At 49.7% G+C, this 18,465-nt stretch overlaps 1 protein-coding gene across 5 annotated transcripts in view; it reads right to left on the reverse strand.

Moving 5' to 3' along the window:
- The window catches only part of ADARB1 (adenosine deaminase RNA specific B1), a 90,056-nt gene that overhangs the window by 18,409 nt on the left and 53,182 nt on the right, over positions 1 to 18,465 (reverse strand). For 4 of the 5 annotated variants that reach the window (XM_070378189.1, XM_070378212.1, XM_070378198.1 and 1 more), the window contains 6 exons: positions 16,970 to 17,904; positions 13,239 to 13,353; positions 12,366 to 12,534; positions 11,607 to 11,755; positions 10,146 to 10,314; positions 4,841 to 5,022 (listed from right to left, as the gene is read on the reverse strand). In XM_070378189.1, coding sequence (XP_070234290.1) covers positions 4,841 to 5,022; positions 10,146 to 10,314; positions 11,607 to 11,755; positions 12,366 to 12,534; positions 13,239 to 13,353; positions 16,970 to 17,904 — 1,719 coding nt within the window. Of the gene's footprint in view, positions 1 to 4,268; positions 4,362 to 4,840; positions 5,023 to 10,145; positions 10,315 to 11,606; positions 11,756 to 12,365; positions 12,535 to 13,238; positions 13,354 to 16,969; positions 17,905 to 18,465 lie in introns of all 5 variants that reach the window. The other variant, XR_011465699.1, reaches the window with a different exon arrangement.

Consider the following 18,465-nt stretch of genomic DNA (forward strand, 5'->3'; position numbering starts at 1 on the left):
TCCATCAACACTTCAAGTAATTACTGATATGTACGTTTTTATTGCCCTTTTGTTACTAGTTTTCCAGTTGTTTTCATAGTTCTTCTACGTTCTTTTCTTCTTTTTGCTTCTCCTGTCATGCTCTGGTGATTTTCTTTAGTAGTATGGCTGCAATCCATGGGGTCACAAAAGAGTGACTAAACAAAAGCAATGCTTAGGTTCCTTTCTTTTTGATTTTTGTGAATCTATTGTAGCTTTTGGATTTGTTGTTACCTTGTTCATATGTGTTGACCCATAATCATATCTACTAGGTGTACACTGATAAGTCATTTAAGTTCAAACACACTGAAAGAGCTACATTCTACACTCTCCTTCCCCACATTTTGTGTTTTTGATATCATATTTTACATCGTCCATGCTTATCCCTTTACTGTTTTATGCTGTCAATTATGGTTGAATATTTACTATATCTGATAACAATATAAGTTGTTTTACAAATAGTTAAATCAAGATTATATATACATTAAAATGTTTGTCATTCAGACAGATATTAGGGGTTCACACTAATTTCTAATTCCTCAGAACTGACAAATGGGTGAAAAACATTAACCAAGTTTGAATAGGGGGAAATGTTCATTTCTTTGTGATTGATCTGTTTTGTTATGAATGGAAATTGTCATACTCTATGAGTTCTAAGCTGAAAAGCATGTTTGCCATTGGACAGAAATATGGGCATCATGATATATAACTCTATTCAGTGTCACTTCTTTTCCCATCAACTCGCTGTTAAAAGTTTATGAATATGCATACAAATAATATCAAAACTCACTATAAAATGCATTATTTAAGACAGTAGCATTTTAATCCATAACTTGCTATGGAAAATATAAATAAATAAGCCTCGTTTTTTTCATTTTTTTGTTTTCCTAATCAAATTACAATATTCCTGTACTTTATTTTTCACTGTTTATATAACTAAGTTACTACCTAAGGTAGAAGGCAGCACACCCTGCAAAGTCTTCACTATGTTAAGGTCAGATAATCCATTTTTTTATCCCAAAAGACACAACTAATACAGTACAGAGAATTACCACTCAATATTAGCAGCTGTTTTTGTTAAGATGAGCTTTTATGGGGAATACTACGATAATGGAGTAGGAAGGAAACAGAATTTCATGCATCTCTATCTGTGAATTCTGTGAAGCCCCACAGGTTGTTGTTTTTTTTTAACTTATCATTTATTTTTAATACACATAACACGTATCTATTCTTCTTTAAATTATTTTCCCAATTAGGCCATTACAGAATATGGAGCAGAGTTCCTTGTGCTATACAGTGGGTCCTTGTTGGTTATCCATTTTAAATGTAACAGTGTGTATACATGTCCACTCCAAACTCCCTAACTATCCTTTCCCCCCACTTCCTCCTTGGTAACCACATGTTCATTCTCAGTCTGTGAGTCTGTTTTGTAAATAAGTCCGTTTGTGTCGTTTCTTTTTGGAGTCCACAAAAGCAGTATCATATCACTTCTCCTCCTTTGTCTGGCTACTGCACTCAGATGACAATCTCTAGATCCAGCCACGTTGCTGTAAATGGCGCTATTTCATTCTTTTTACGGCTGAGTAACATTCCACCACGTCTTCTTTATCCATTCATCTGTCGATGGACATTTAGGTTGCCTCCATACCTTAGCGACTGTAAACAGTGCTGCTGTGAATGCTGGGGGTGCATGTGTCTATTTTCCTTTACGGTTTATCGTAGTCATAGTTGCTTTTATATTTTTTCGGTCATTTAATTACATACTGGATTATTTAAGTGATCGTCTTACTCCATATTTGCCTTCCTAATGGGATTTTCTCTTTCCTATATTTTCTTACTTCTTTTCCCATTTAGAGAAAGCCCTTCAATAATTCCTTTAGGGTACATTCAGTACTGCTGGAATTCTAGTTTTTGCTTGTCTGAGAAATTCTTCATCTCCTCTTCTATTCTAATCTTGCTGGGAAGCATATCCTGGGTTGTATGTTCTTCCCTTTCAGCCCTGTGAATATCCTGTGCCACTCTTTTCTGGCTGCTGATAGCCTTACCAGGAATCTCATGTAACCAACTCCTTGTTTTTCTCTTGTTGCCTTAAGAATTCTTTAGCTTTTGCCAATTTAATGATGTGTTGGTGTGGGTTTGATTGGGTTCATCTTGTTCGGGACTTTGTGTGCTTCCTGTACCTGGATATCTGTTTCCTTCTTTACGTTTGAAAAGTTTTCAGCCATAATTTCCTTGAATACACTTTTTACCCCTCCTTCTCCTTCTAGAACTCCTACAACATGAATGCTGGCACATTTGACGTTACCCCAGAGACCCCATATGTCCCACTCGTTTTTGTTTTGTTTTGTTGTCTTTCTGTCTGCTGCTCTGGTTGGGTGAGTTCCATTACTCTCTCTTGTGGACCATTTCTGTGTTCTCCTGGGTCATTCTGTCTATTATCCATGGCTTCTAGAGTGCTATTTAATTTCAGATATTGAATCATCTATTTCTGATTGGGGCTTCATTAAATTTTCCATTTCCTGTGCTTTTGTTCAGGCGGTAGGTGAGCCCCACACGCTCACCCCACCACCCTGTGCTCTTTCTCTGTGTGTTACTGTTTTGTGACACTGTTGGCAGTGAGATCGGCATAGTGGGTCTCACCCCACGACCCCGGGCATCCTGGCTGTGACCACGACAGTCAAGCCTCTTGGTCTTCCTCGCTGAGTTCTCTCAGTGTGCCTGACAGCAAGCGGGGCCAGGGAGAGACTCAGACCTGGGGGCCAGTGGAGGAGAGCCAGCAGCCAGAGCTGCCCTGCACTTGCAGGTGCTGGATTTGAAACTAATCTGAAAAGGAGAGACAAGAGCATTCAGAAGGATGGGAACGCGCATCACGCGAGTGCCCAAGGCAAAGGTTCACCTCCAGGAAGTTCTTTCTTAAACACACACTTTTCATGCTGAAATTAAAGTAAAATTCTCATTTTTAACCTCGACGGCATTTTCAAACACAGTCTGCTGATAAACCTTTTAATAAGTCCATCTAGATCTGCTCCAGTTTACAGGGAACCTCATTCAGTCACCTCAACCTTTCTCTGTGTGGCATTCAGGTCTGTTTCTCTTGCTCCCTGCAGACACTACCGTTCTCTCATGGCTGTTACACGGCTTTCTCGTTCCAACATGGGAATGACCTGCGATAAACTATGAGGTGAAAAAGAGCAACGAACAGGGCATGACCTGCTAGGCACATAGCCGTGCACCAGGTGTGCGCAGCAGGAGGACTGGGAGGGGACAGCCCAGGTGGACCTGGCCACTCACTGACTGTGGGGACTCCCCGTGAGCAAGCTGAGGGTGGTGCCATGGGCCCGTTTGAAAGGAGTGTGACCTCCTGCGTTACTGAGACACCGACACCCTCTCCTCCAGATTTCTCCTGTTTGAATCCTTTTGTCTGTGAAGATGCCCTGCGTGATGTCTGTGGGCCTCAGGGCAATACTGGGGAGGAAGAGGGAAGAACAGGTCTTCCTTATTTGTAAGTTCACGTTTCTAACAAACATACGTGGTGAAACACTGTTCTCCAGCAGGTGCTCATAGATCCAGACGCACTCTGTACACAGACGACGTGATCAAAGCACACCGGACTTCATGGGTGAGCAAGCCGGTCAGTGCCCAGGACTCCTTCAGCAGGTGGTGGAGCAACACACCCAGAGCCACCCAACTGGGCACTGGGCAGCGGTGACTCCCGAGGAGCCCCCGGCACCACGCCTCTCACATATGATGTTCTCAGTGGCTGCGAACACTCTAGACAAGTGACAGCTGATTGAATCAAAGCATGCTTGCCCCACACACAAAGCACAGACCGGACAAGGAAAACTGTTTTCTGACTCGTGTGAGATTCACACCCAAACACACATCCAAGTACACCTGCTTCACATCTACCAGTGTACGTTCAACGGGAGGGACGCTACAATTTCAACTTACCATCAGATTTTATCCGTCTACTTTTATCTTTTTTCTCCTAAGAAGATAACGGTTTACAGTAGAGAGCTGTGAAACTGAATTTGGAGCAACTTTTTCTCCATTCCCGTGTGATCCATGTGCTCTAAGAGACATGCTTTCAAACAAAGCTCCACGTTGCTTTTCTCAGTTAGAGATGGGCTAGTAGCAAGACCACAGACCACGGCAAAACACACACACCAAGAGGCATTCTAGTTCACGGTTAGGGTTTTAGTTCTAGCTTTAAAAGTAGGTAAAGCGAGATTTCCAAAGGATAAAAATACCTTAACTGTGTCCTTTTAAGTAAAGGTGAACTGAGAAGTTAGGGCCCTTGAATTCAAAAGCTCTTGTTCACTTTACTGCTAGCCACTGACATTCTAGAAGAAAAACAATAAACAACCAGTAACCCAGGGCGCACTAGGCAGGTGCACGTCCCACTGAGAGACACCACTGCCTGCCACGGGCACACAGCCCCCTTGCCGACCTCCTGCAGAGCTCGTCTCTGTGGCCGTGAATCCTCTGTGGGCTGGCCTAGCATCATCTTGGGCAGCTGAGGCCTGTGGAGCTTCACGGCTCCTGCAAGCCTCTACAGTGGACGAAGGACTCAGCAGCACGAGTACGGGTGAGAAGAAAGCCCGTAAGTGCCGCGTCTGGGCTCTAATTTCCCTGTAAATGGCGAGGTTTTCAACTGGCAAGAGAGGGGAACCTCGAGGGACCCACTTAAATGACCCATCCATTGCCTCCGCCCCTTTTGAATGGCCCAACACTCCCTGCCACCCCCCCACCTCAGTGCAGCCCCCACTGGTGTGTTACTCGTGAGACCTGCACGCTGCAGTCAGGAAGGGGGGGTACTTGCCACTGAGCAGAGGCTTGTTGAGGGTGTACAGCGGGGGCAGGTCCTCGATGTTGGAGATGCGCTGGTACATGGCCCTGGAGAGGTGGTCCCCGTGGTACAGGCTGCCCAGAATGATGCTGGAGAAGTAAATGGGCTCCACGAAGATGCTGAGCAGGGACCCCTGGATGCCCACCACATTCCACCTGGAGGCAGAGGAAGAGGCACTCAGCGTGGGGTCCCTTTGGCCTGGGCCCTCCATAGCACCATGCTCACATGGGCATACTGCTCATTCCATACAAGTGTTAACCAATTTAAAAGGCAGTTAAATAACTGACTTGGGTTCCCTGGTGGCTGAGCTGGTTAAGAATCTGCCTGCAATGCGGGAGGCCTGGGTTCGATCTCTGGGTTGGGAAGACCTGCTGGAGAAGGGAACGGCTATCCACTCCACTATTCTGGCCTAGAGAATTCCACAGACTGCATAGTCCATGGGGTCGCAAAGAGTCGGACACAACTGAACGACTTTCACTAAATAACTGACTTAGTTTAAAATTCTAAAGAGAAAAATCTACTTAATTATTTTATGCTGGAACGATCTTTTGCCTCCATGTTTCCCAAGATGACACATTTACTGAAGATTAGTTCTAAAAAGATATCGAGCCACGTTTCTTGTGAGAAAAATCAAAAGAAAAAATAAACCTTTATTTCATTACTTCTAATAAATAAAAAACGGCAGCTCCAGAAGGACGGAAACTGGTCTCTTCCTGCTCCCTGGTAGCGGCATCGACCGTTCTGACCCCGCATTTGGTGTGGGTGAGGTCACAGCACCAACCCTCCATGGCTTCGTCTCAGTGCCAACTCGAACATGGCCTCACCGCTCTGAGCCCCACAGACAGCAGGAAAGCAGCCCTCCATGGCCTCAGGGGTCCATGTCCCAGCACCCAGGGGGCAAAGCTCACTGGCTCCAGGGGTCTTCTCCCTCACACCCCTTCCCCGAGCCAGCAGCATGGGCATCCTCTGCTCCCTGCGGAGCTCCAGCCCTCAGCCAAGGGTCCCCAGTGCCCCCACCTTGGTCTGTGCAAAGTCCTTCTCTCAGCTGCCACTGGAGCCCACCAGGTGCCCTCTCTGCTGAACCCCTGCAGACCTTACCATCTGTCCCCTACCTTCTCCCATCAACAGGCTCTAAGCGGGAGGGATTCGTCTGTTTAGCATACTAAAACATCCCAGCATTTAGGGACCTGGCCTCACAGCTCAGTGTGCGCTGACTGGACAAATCCTCGGCTCCCCCAACCCTCTAAGAAGGAAATTAGAGCACAGGGTTCCTCCTATCTAGCAAGGAACAATAGGGAAGGATTCAGTGCACACAAAACCCACAGGGAGCCCTTTCTTATGTAAATCAGAGTCTTGTCAGGGGGGTTAGGCCCCATTAAGCTGAATTCAGCCTCCTGGGGCAAACTTGAAAACCCTGCTCTTGCAGAAACTTATACGAGTTACAAGTCATTAATTTTGAACACATGCTTCGCAGGCGAATCCTAGGCCCCGATTGCTCCACGGAGGCCCTGGTGGGAAGTGGTCCACCCACTCGGCTCAGCTCCCCTGGGCGAGCCTCACGGGGAACACGGAGGCGCCGACTTTACCAGCAGCAAACACTCGTGGGATGTGTGCCGTACAAGCCACCGCCCCCAGCAAACCCCTGTGAAAACTGGCTGTCCCCGTGACCCCACAGTCTCCCCACGGCAGGGGGGCTCACAGCCGATGCCCCTGGCCCCCTCTGTGTCTGGGGGAGGGGGAGGAGGCGGTGGTGGGGGACAGGGCTCTGCATGGTCGTGCACACTGCTGCCCTCAGGCAGGTGGTCTTTGCTTTCTCCCCAGCTCTGCGTGGAACACAGGCTGTGCTACCCCCTCCCATGGCCCAGTCAACAGAGTTCACTCAGAGGTGAGAGCCCCGGGGACCCCTCACCGCCACCCCCCGACTGTGGTCTCACCCGAAGCCCACCCACTGCCCTGACCCCTCTGGAACCGGAACCATCTGTGGGAGGCAGCCCTGCCCTCTGTGAGACCCAGGCCAGCCCCCCAGACCCTGTTCATGGTGACCACGTGACTGCCAGAGGCAGGGGCAGCCCTCCAGGGGCACCAAAGATCGATCAGAGGGTGGGAGCTCAGCCCTGCCCCCACTTCCGGGGTTGAGTGAATCACCAAAGACCAAGGATTTAATCATCTGCAGGGAGATTCCAGAGGACAGGGCTGGGAGTGTCCTCCATCCACGCCCTGCTGCCTTAACCACTCAGCGAGACTTTTTCACTTGATGTCAAGAGCTGTGAAAAATGATGAGATTTTGATCGAAGTTATAGATTTGGAAGAAAATTAAACTATTAGAAATAATATTGGATTTGGCATATACATGCATGTTTTAGATTAGAAGACGGCCCCCGTCATTTTGTTTCCCTTCCTGGCTTGGTCTGGGGATACGGGATGAGCTGGGGTCCTTCCCCACCTTCCTGATCTGTAGAAATGACTGTATGTATGAAGAGGATACCTCCCCAGAATGCAGAGAACTCACTCAACGGTCTCCTGCAAGAGCTGCATCCTCTTTCTCTGCAGCCACCTCTTTGATTTTCTCCAATTTATTTACTTCTTGGGAGTGAGGGCGTGATTGGTTTACTTTTTCTTAATATATTTGGAATTCCATTCAAATTTCTTACACATGCTTGACTCAATTTTAGGAACATACACATTTCTAACAAAGCTTTTATGTCATCTCGGTTTTAATGGTGTCTGTAACTCTCACTGCAGCCAGATGCGCACGTGTCCATTCCTACTAGATCCTGACACCCTTTCCTCCTCCCCTGACTTGGCTGCACCCTTTGTCTTGGTCAGACTTCCAGAGGTCTGCCAATTTTATTACCTTTTTCAAAGCAGCACTCTGGGTTTCTGACTGTTCGCTGCTCATCGCTGCTGCATCGAGTACTAATGTCTGCTCTGTGTCCTTCCCTCCCTTCTGAGAATTTGGACTTGCTCTCTTGTTCTCAGCTGTGGTGTTTTATGTCGTTCACTTACGACCATCTCTGAACTTCCCCTGCAATTTCTTCTGTGAGTTGCTGAGGCTTGATGGACACACAGTGCCCTGCCTGGTGTTAGAGCACAGAATTTGGGGAGTCCTAGCATGTAAACACCTTCCTTGATCGGGAAGATCCCCTGGAGAAGGAAATGGCAACCCACTCTAGTATTCTTGCCTGAAGAATACCATGGACAGAGAAGCCTGGAAGGCTACAGTCCATGGGGTTGCAGAGAGTCAGACACGACTTAGCAACTAAACAACAAAACCCCCACTCCCAGCTCTCTAGTCTCCTCCCCCCTTGCTCCAGGCCTTCCTCTTGCCCCTCCTGCTCTGCCCCATCCCTGGGCCACCACTGACCTGCTTCTGTCACATTCTAGAAATCTACAGCAATGGAATCACGTGGTAAGCACTCCTTTGGTTCCTGGCATGCTGCACAGTTCTTCTGTGATGTGTCCACGTACCACTGACTGAACATGACAGCTTATTCTGTCCCTTGCCTGAGCAGTGCCCCGAGGCACAGATACCCCCATTTAACCCTGTTTAAAGACTGACAGCCTTTTGAGCTGCTCCCAGACATGGAGAAGCTGCTTCAATCGCTCCAGGTGAGTCTGCATGGACAGTGCTTCCATTTCTCTCGGGAAACAGGAGTAAAGTGGAGGGAACACAGGCCAGAAACGCCTTTAACATCTAAGACACAGGTAAGCTGTCCTCACAGTTGGCTGCATCGTCTGTTCCCAGCCTGGGAGGATGACGCTCCAGGGCCTGGGGTCCCCACCGTACCCGACAGGGCTCTAACCCTGGAGTGAAGAATGTGCCCTCATAGCTCTCTGTACGTCCCCGTGATTAACGAGCTTCTCATGTGCTAATCTGACATCTTTTTTGGTGAAGTGTCCATTAAAATATTTTGCCCATTTTAAAAACTGTTTTTCCCCCTTGTTGGTTTCATAAGTCTTTGTATAGTGTGGATCTAAGTCCTTTATCAGATGTACGATGTGTAAATATTTTCTTCCAGTTGGTGACTTTATTTCTCATTCTTTTAACAGAGTCTTTCAGAGAAGCAATTTTTAATTTGATGATGTCTAACACCATTTTTTTCCTCTCAAGGAGTGTGCTTCTGGTGTTGCATCTCAGTGGCCAAGATTTTCTCCTCTTTTCTTCTATAACTTTTATGCATTTAGGTCTATGACACATTTTCAGTTAACTTTTGTATATGGTGCAAAATATGAAGTTCACTTGCTTGTTTTTACATAGGGATGTTCAGTTGTCCCAGCATCATTTGTTAAAAACACTATTCTTTCTCTACTGAACTGGCTTTGAACCTTGATCAAAAATCAGCTGTGACCAACAATGAACTTGTGGAACTTGAGTTTAAAACACAACACTGTTTAAATTAACACCTCCCAAAATTAAATACAGGTACAGATCTAACAAAAATACAAGACCTGTACATGGAAAACTATAAAACCGACAAAAGAATCAAAGAATTAAGTGAACAGAGAGATAGCCCATGTTCATGGAGAGGAAGACTCGATTCTTTCCAACCTGAGCTACAGACTCAGCACAAACCCATCAAGACTCTAGCACAGTATTCTGCAGATGCTGACAAACTGATTCCAAAGTTTACATAAGGGGCAGAAGGCCAGAAGAGCCCACACAACACAGGAGAACCAAGTTGGAGGACTCACTATCCGACCTCAAGACCTACTATGAAGCTACAGTAACTGAGCTTGTGATTTATCAGAAAAGTACAGTTGGTCACTCAGATGATCAGAAATATATTTTTCTTATATATGTTTGGTCTTCTTCTGGGGTTCCTGGCTCACAGCTCCCAGGCCCTGGGAACTCTCTAAGTGATTAACCATAAGGTGTCTATGTTAATGAGGTAGATTGTGTCACCTACCCGAGGACAGGGGCTGGTTGGCTGTGGAGCCAAATACTGATTACATACAGTGGGAACTTTCAGCCCCATCCTCTTGACCTCCCGGTAGGGGACAGCGGCTGGAGGTTGAGTTCCCATACCAACAGCCATGATTTTTAATCAATGGTGCCTTTGTAGTGAAGCTTCCGTAAGAACCCAAAAGGACCTGGCTTCAGAGCCTCTGTCCACAGAGAGCCCACCTCTCCTCTCAAGGTGGCCCTGAAGCACCTTTTAAAACCTGAGTCCTTCAGTGAATCTGTGGGACACATGCCCAGGTGTCCCTGGAAACACCCCAGGGCACCCAGGCGTGCAGGGGTGGGGACGGGCCCAGGCACGTGTCCGAGGGGACTTACCTGGCCATCTTGTCACTGCAGGACATGGTGAGCAGCCGCTCCCCCTGCAGCACCCCGTCCCACGTCTGGACGCTGGCGTTGGAGCGAACGGGGATGGTGCCCTCACCAGACTCTATCTTCGTCCGCAGCTGTCCACGGGCTTTTCGGTTCGGATGTCTGTCTGCTGGCTCTAAGACAGAGACACAAGGTTCTCTGGAGACGGTCTGCCGGTCGACCACCTATTTAACTCACCAGAAAGCATGTCTAACAACACTCTGTCAATTCAAAATATGGTTCTCACACGCACGTGTGCATGTGTTCATTCTACATGCACCCAAGACATGTGCGTATGATGCAAGCACAAAAAGTTGAACAGGAGGATACAATACAAACCAAATTCACAAAAGTGGTTTCCTTGGTGGTTGGGAGAAAAGAGGGCCTCCATTTTAACCAACTGATGTATTTCTAGGATTAGAAACTAGCTGAAGCAGACAGAACACAAGGCTGACATTTGCGAATTCTAGGTGATGGATATTAGAGTATTTGCTATATTTCTCTGCTGCATATTTAAATTTTCAAAAATAAATCTATAGGGATGTGGAAATAAATCCATAGGAAACATTCACAAACACCCAGAGGTTTTTTACATGAATACATTGATTTAAATGTTATTTTTTATGTTTTAAAAATATTCAGCAATTTCTAACAGTGCATATTTGTTACTTTAAAAAATTTTTTTTATAATTTTGTCTTTTCTTTTTAAAAATTCTTGTTTATCTGTGCTGGGTCTTCTTTGTGGAATGCAGGATCTTAGATCTTAGATCTTAGTTGCAGCACGCGGGATCTTTAATCACAGCATGTGGGATCTAGTTCCCTGACCAGGATTGAACCCAGGCCCCCTGCATTGGTATCGAGAAGTCTTAGCCAGGGTGACCCCACATGTTGCTTTTATAATCAATAAAAATAATGTAATCAAATGTTCTATTTGGAACAAATAATGCTTAAGCTTGTGAGCAGGGTTGTGGATACAAATTACTATGAAACAAGAGCACGAACAAGAATGAGAGCAACACAGAGGTCAGAGAGAGGCTGTCCTGCCCACCGACACCTGCTTCTGAGACTTAGTCACACTCTCATGATATCACAACCCACCAGAAACATGGACCACGACATGCATTTCCAATCTAGAGATGCGTGTCATCCAAATTCAAAATCTGAACACAATTTTAATATCCTCACTGTATTCTAATTTCTTGTTTGAATCCACATCTTCATTCATTAAAAATTTCAAATTACTAATTGAGAAGAAAACTTCATGTTTTTATACATCCCTATCAGATCCACAACCAAGGTGGAAATTTTTGAAGAAGAAACGATATTAAAAAAAAAAACGATATTAATACAGGTTTGTCCTTTTCTCTGTTACACACAGTCATGAACTTTCTTGGGAAGTGGCGGCTGCTGCTGAGCCTGGCATGGTACCTTCCAGGATGGGTTCATGTGGTGAGAAGATCCTGGCGTCCCCACAGGGGGAGGTGCTGATGTACAGGTGGAACTGGACATTCTCCTTCAGCTTGAAGCCGCCCCGCTCGGACTTCTCAAAGATGGATCTCTTTTGATCATCTTTGCTACTGAAAGGAGTAAGTTGCAAACATAAACCTTAAAGCTGAACACAATCAAAATTCAGTCTCTCATAGCTTATGATGATTTTCAAAGGCCAGTGTTTTCAACAGGGTAAGATAAGCTTGCACTGGGGTATTTACTTGACATGTTTATGATAATTAGCACGGTTCCTGCCTGCTCACCAATGAGACAGGTCATCAGTACACAAGTAACCCCGTTCTCTTCATTTACAACCTCAGAACAGAAAGGCTGTGAGTAGGACGTGGCCTGGAGCAGGAAGCAGTCAGACTCACAGTCAGCCGTCCGGGCATGGTGACCTCCCCAGCACTTATTCCTGTATAAAGCAAAAGCCTGGCATCTGGAGCACAGACATGACCCCTCTGACTGCACGTGTGGCGGGTATGTACATGGGCATGTGCGTTATATAACTCAGCCAACTCTACTTGACAGCCTGAGCTTCAAGGGCAAAAGGGTTCCCAACCTGTAACCCAGAAAGTTACTATGCTGAGAATTTTTCAGTGATGACAGACACAGTGAAAAGGATGCAATACACTTTGATTGGAGGAAAATTTTTTTTATGGAAAACAGCTTCCTTCCCCCATTTCCTCGGACACTCACTTTAAGTAAATCTCAAGCTGCGTGTAGAGGAACCTCAGCAGGGACCTGCGGGCTATGATCTCCGCGTGGCAGTCGTTAAGTGCGAGCCCACGGTCGCTCATGTACTCGCCGTTGATGCACTTTGTTCCCGTGGAGATGCTGATCACCTTGGCGTCTTTCACATCTGTGCCTGGAACACAGGAGAAACCGTCTCGCGATTCCTCCCAGGAATCGGCTCAGCCAGCTGGGCTGAGCGGATACTCCAAGAAGAGAGGGCCCCAAGATAGCCTCAGACCCGGCCCTCAGGAGCTGAAGGTCCTCCGGCCGCCCCAGGGACACAGGCACTGGCCATGGTTGTGGTTCCTGCTCCCAGGAGTGGTCCATGTAGACACTGCTCAGAGGGCTCACTTCTGGAAGGTGGAAGAGGACTTGGGGAGGGATCCCGTCACAGCTGGGAACTTAGGGGCAAATTTAGCTGGGTTTCTGTTGCCGTCCCGAGGGTGCTTCCCCCACGGAGTCCCTACGCTTGCGGAAGCCTTCTCTCTCGGGGAAGGGAACAGTGACGTGAACTGACACACCAGAGATGGCTACTCTCAGTGAAGTGAAAACCAACAGGTCTCCTGCATTTCCCAGACTCACTCGAGAGGATTCATGTAAGATTACTGGAATCAAATACTAATACAGGATGCTTTCTCCAAACAAAACACTCAGGTTAAACAGATGAAATGGTGGGGGAAAAAACATAAGTGCAGCTCCTCCAGTTGCACACAGCAGACATTCTGAAGGAGAACGAAAAAGTAGCCTTCTGCTCCTGTCAGAGACTTCTGTACACTGAGAGCGTGTCTTCTTCATTAAGTGTGAGAACACGTAGTGGACACACACCGACACGGTTACCTGTTGTCATGACGATTCCAGCAAGGACCTTCCTGCGCGCGTGGGGGGAGGCGAAGCTGTCTGTCAGGTCCCCAAACTTATCCAGCACCAGGCGGGCCACGGCATCGGCCAGGACCTGAGGACCAAGAGGGGATCAGCACCCTCTGGGGTTACGTTCTGGGGCCTCTTCTCTGAGCCACACGGTAGGTCTGGCAAATGAGCATGTGAGTGTGTGCGTGTGCGCGGGCACGCACACGTGTGCATGTGCAGTTTTGCCTCCAAGACATTTCTTGGAACCAGGCACCCAAGGGGCATACGAGGGTCTCTAGGACAGGATGGCAGGAGCCCAGCCATGTGGGAGCTGCATACAGCAGCTAAGGCGTCCCATCCCAGCCCTGTCTCCAGGGGAACCCAGGCCCAGGGAGGCAAGATCACTTCCCTGCCTCCCTCTGTGGCTTGGAGCCAGAGCTCTGAGTCCTGCAGCCACACTCCCCAAGCAATAGGGCTTCTGGAGGAAGTAAGAGCACAGGAGGGAGGCCAGAACGGCCCTGCAGGGGCCACTCAAGATGGAAAGGGGAGTCAGAAGGGAAACCGTATCTCAGCACCTCCCTCCCAAGGCACCAGTCCACCTGCGCCTGTTACCTCCACATCTGAGACCAGACAGCAGCACTGCTCAGAGCCCCACAGGCGAGGGCTCTGTCCCCTAGCTGGGACGACAGGGGAGGGCTGCAAGGCTACTTGCGCACAGCGCTGGTCGCATCTGGGGGGTGCGCAGCACTGCACTTGGGGGCAAACGGCTTCGAGAGTGTGGACCTGGTCCTCCTTCTACAGCATGGACTGAGGGACCCCCCTGTGTTCTGGGAACAATGCCTGATGGGAAGGGTTCAAGGAGTCACGTGGGACCCACGTCCCAGCAGCTCACACCTGTCTCGAGTCCCCAGCTAAGCCCTCAATGAAACACTCCTGAATAGGCAGAAGAGCCATCATCCTCAATGGCAGCTTATCTGGAAAGAACAGTCGTCAGGTCACTGCCCCATCCTCACACCAGCAACGAGCCCCAGAAGATGGTGCTCACGGCCAAGTAGGAGGGGAACAGGAGAGTGGGGACAGGGCCAGGACCCCACCCTGCACCCTCGGAAAAGGAGCAAGGCTATGGGTGAGCGCAAGAAAGGCAGCAAGACCTCGGACAGGACAGGACGTGGAGGGAATGTGAGCGAGAGGAGACAGCGGCCCCCCTACAGGGTGAGGAGCTCCAGACAGGCGGACGCAGAGTCTGGGCTCCTGCCACGCCTCTGCCTGGGCAGTCCCCCACCCACCATCCCCCTCACACACTGGCATGAAGCCCCTCCCTCCAGCTTTGGGGCGGACAAGGTCACACAGCAAGCACGCTCTCACGGTCAGTGGGGACTGGGTGGGCTCCTGGGACACCTTGCTTGGGCCACGTCCATCAGGTTCATGGGTAGCCCTGTGCTCACCACGTGGGCAGCACCATCTGACTTTATAAACTCTCAATGCCCCATGAAGGCAACATGGAAGCAACAAGTCCCTGGGACCAGGGACGGCACCCCCACATCCTTCAGGGTGACCCCAGGAAGCCAGCAAGACACCTCACTCCCAGAGTGTATGTCTGGAAAAGGCCATTGAGTCCAGAATTGACGCTAAGAGGACTGACTCTGAAGGCCGCCCACAGGTCCTCCCAGGAGGGCATGACTGCATCCTTGGGTACCGCTTGAGGGCAGGGAGCCACCGTGGGGCCCCTGGAAGCAGTGGGGGCTTGGGGGGAGACAGTTCACCTCACCAGACCCAGCTGGCCTGGGCCACAGAGGCAGCTGGGCAGGGCTGAGGAGGCCCCTCCCAAGCCAGCAGCTCTAGTCACTGCTCCCCACAGCTGTCACGGCCAGGACAGAAGCAGGCTGCCAGTGCACATGCACGTACGCATGCACACGCATCCCTCCCTCCACAGGTGACTCCATGCAGCTTCCAACGACCCCAGTCTCCCTACACGACTGCCGACACTAGAGGACGGCGCACGTCACGAGTCGCCGCGACCACAGCGTGGAGGAAGCTTGGCTGGAAAGACTGCATCAAATGCTCAACTGGAAAAGAAAGTCCCTCGGGAGCTGGTGCCCCTGATGTGTGCAATGACGAATGGACCAATAGTCTTTATAAATCATATAACAAGAGGCTAATACAGGAAGCAGTTACTTGGCTCATTTTTAAAAAAAAACAGTAATATACTTTGAATATATTACTTTACATTGAGGCTGTATTGGTTGTTTTCAGCAAAAATAAATAAATAAAGTTCCTCCTTTCACAGCTGAGAACTACTGGTCCTCAAGAGTCCCCCAAAGGCTGGATGGGGGTGGGTTTTCCTGAGGGAGTGCAGGCTTCCTGTCAACCTGGGCTCCTCCATACCTTCTCATCACATCAATGTGTATTTTATCCTCAAACTGAATCATATGATAGAAAGCATTAGAGAACAGGGTGAGACTTTCTCCCTGAAATAAACATCTTCACAATAGACCAGAAAGATGTTGAATTTCCATGAAAAGCAGCAATAAATAACCAAACAGTTCTAGGGTGTTGAGATAACTAAGTATTTCTCCTTCATTCTCCTCAGAGCCCCCCGTGATATGTCCCCTCTTCACTCTGAGATGACCCCTCACCTTCTTGTGAGATGACATCACCCTTCACAATGAAATGTCCCTTCTCTTCACGCTGAAATGTCCCCTCCCCTCACCCTGAGATGACCCTCCTTCACCAAGATGACCCCTCCCTCACCAAGATGACCCCTCCTCACCCTGAGATGACCCTCCCTCACCCTGAGATGACCCCTCCTCATCCTGAGATGACCCCTCCTCACCCTGAGATGACCCCTCCCTCACCTTGAGATGACCCCTCCATCACCCTGAGATGACCCTCCCTCACCAAGATGACCCCTCCCTCACCCTGAGATGACCCTCCCTCACCCTGAGATGACCCCTCCCTCACCCTGAGATGTCCCTCCTTCACCAAGATGACCCCTCCCTCACTCTGAGACAACCCCTCCCTCACCAAGATGACCCTCCTTCACCCTGAGATGACCCCTCCCCTCTTCTAATTTTCCTGCTTCGTGCCCTGTCCAAGAGCAAACTAAGAGCAGTGCCCACCTGTGGCTGAGCAGGCAGAGCTCTAGGGACCCCACGGGGACTCCAGGTGCAGAGACCCCTGGGACCCTGGGGCTCTGGATCTCTCGTGGAAGCCCAACACCCCAGGCCTTGTGACACATGCTCACCACTGTGGAGGCTTGGCCTCTGCCTGGACACGCTCCACAAGGCCCTGGTACCTTGACCCCAACTTGGGTTTCAGCGGCTGACCAGCCAGCCTCACCTGTCCTGCACCCGGGGTTCCATGTGAGAGGTGGAGGGAGGAGACCGCTGAACTGTGACCCGTGCAGGGCTCCGGTCCCTCTCCTGCCTTCCCACTGCTCTGAGACAGGCCCTGCGGGGTGTGGTCGCCACAGGGTGGGCAACAAGGTGAGGGCGCCTTGGCCTGCCTGCCGTGGGCACCACTGGCCACAGAGCACATGTTGGCGCTGGCTTCGGCTGGGCTCCCACGCCCACACAAGCAGCACAGTAGAGGGAAGGCCACCGGCAGCCTGGCTTGCAGGAGCTCTCTCTCTCCTGGGGACAGGGCGGGCGGAGAAACTGACCCCGACCCCCGCACCTGGTCTAAGAGCGTTAGCCACACACGGCGTTCAGCGGCTCTCTCACCTGCGGCAGGTGCAGCTGCAGGCCCTCGCTGGGGATGGGCTGGCGAGACGGGGTTTGATCCAAGTGCAAGTTAAAGATAGTCGCCAGGGCAGACTGTGCGGCCCGGGCCTTGGCCAGCTTTTTGTTCCTCCCAGAGCCTTCAAAGAACTGGCCGTCCACGACCACGGACATGACGAAGTTCTTGGCGTGGCTCTCCCCACTCTCTGAGAGGAAATCGTACTTGAGTCCCGGGCGCAGCTCGTTCAAGATCATCACAGGGTTCTTCCCGCTGGGCGGCGGGAAAGGCGGGGGCCCAGGCAGGGGCGGCTGGGCCAGGCCGGCGGGCACCGGAGACGCAGCCAGGCTGAGGTCCCCGCTGGAGCTGAAGGAATCATCGCCATTGGAGCCCAGGTAGAAGGGCACCTCCGACCTGTCGGGCGTCTCGAAGCCGTTGAAGAGCGCATCAGGGAAGTCAGCCTGGTCAGACGTGAAGTCCGCGTTGGTGGACAGGCTGCGGCCCATGGCCAGGTGGGCCTCGGAGGCGTTGGGGAACTGGACGAATGAGCGCAGGGCCTTCTCGGCCGCGTGCAGCTTGGCCTTCTTCTTCGTGGGGCCGGAGCCCTCGAACACCTGTCCGTTGACCTCGACGGACATGAGGAAGAGGGGCGCGTGTACTGGCCCCGTCTGCGACAGCAGCGTGTACTGCAGGCCGGGCTTGATCTCGTTCAGCTGCATCAGTGCGTTCTTGGGCAGTGCTGGGCCCGGCGCCCTCCTCCGCTTCTTCAGGCGGAACTTGGCATGGCCGTTGCTGCCCTCGTCCAGGGCCCGCTTCCTGCTGGTGCCCCCGCCGCCCCCGTTGGAGAGCGGGGCACCCTCGCCAGGCCCTGGGGCGCTGCCGTCCTTGGGGGGCGCGCCGTCCAGATTGCAGTTTTCCTTAACATCTGTGCTGCTCGAACCTGCGGTGCCCAGAAAGAGTAACTTACAACGCCTTCGTTGCAGGATCTTGTAAATGCAAAATTTATAGATTCCTTTATCTCTCTTTGTAACTGGTTAAGTGATGTGTGCTTATATATCTTATTCCTGGCTGCACTTTTAACCACAGAACTATCCGCCTACACTGGAACAAGCAATTTGATGTTCTGCTAAATAATGGCTAATCCTGTTTCTATTTAGTATCAACGACTGCTTTTGCATCAAAAGGTGAATCTTCAAGTCATCTTTTTCTATGAGAATATTCTGAAGCATCTAAAGGTATCTATTCAAGCTTATCAAAATGTGGAATAAACGAATCCAAGAAGACCTTACATTAATAATCTAACACCAGTATCAACAAAGCGCCTTTTATTCTAGCATTTCCTTCTTTTCAAGGCTGTTTCTCATCCTATACCTGTACTGGGCTTTCAACTGCAGCCTTTCCAGAAGAGAAAACATGATTTAAAATACACATTCACAAGTCACTTAGTTTTTCTGGTTTAAAATATTCAATTAATATGTGCAGTTGTTTGATTTGGTTCATG

The sequence above is a fragment of the Bos mutus genome, chromosome 1 (genome assembly GCF_027580195.1).
Source record: "Bos mutus isolate GX-2022 chromosome 1, NWIPB_WYAK_1.1, whole genome shotgun sequence".
NCBI classification, from domain to species: domain Eukaryota; kingdom Metazoa; phylum Chordata; class Mammalia; order Artiodactyla; family Bovidae; genus Bos; species Bos mutus.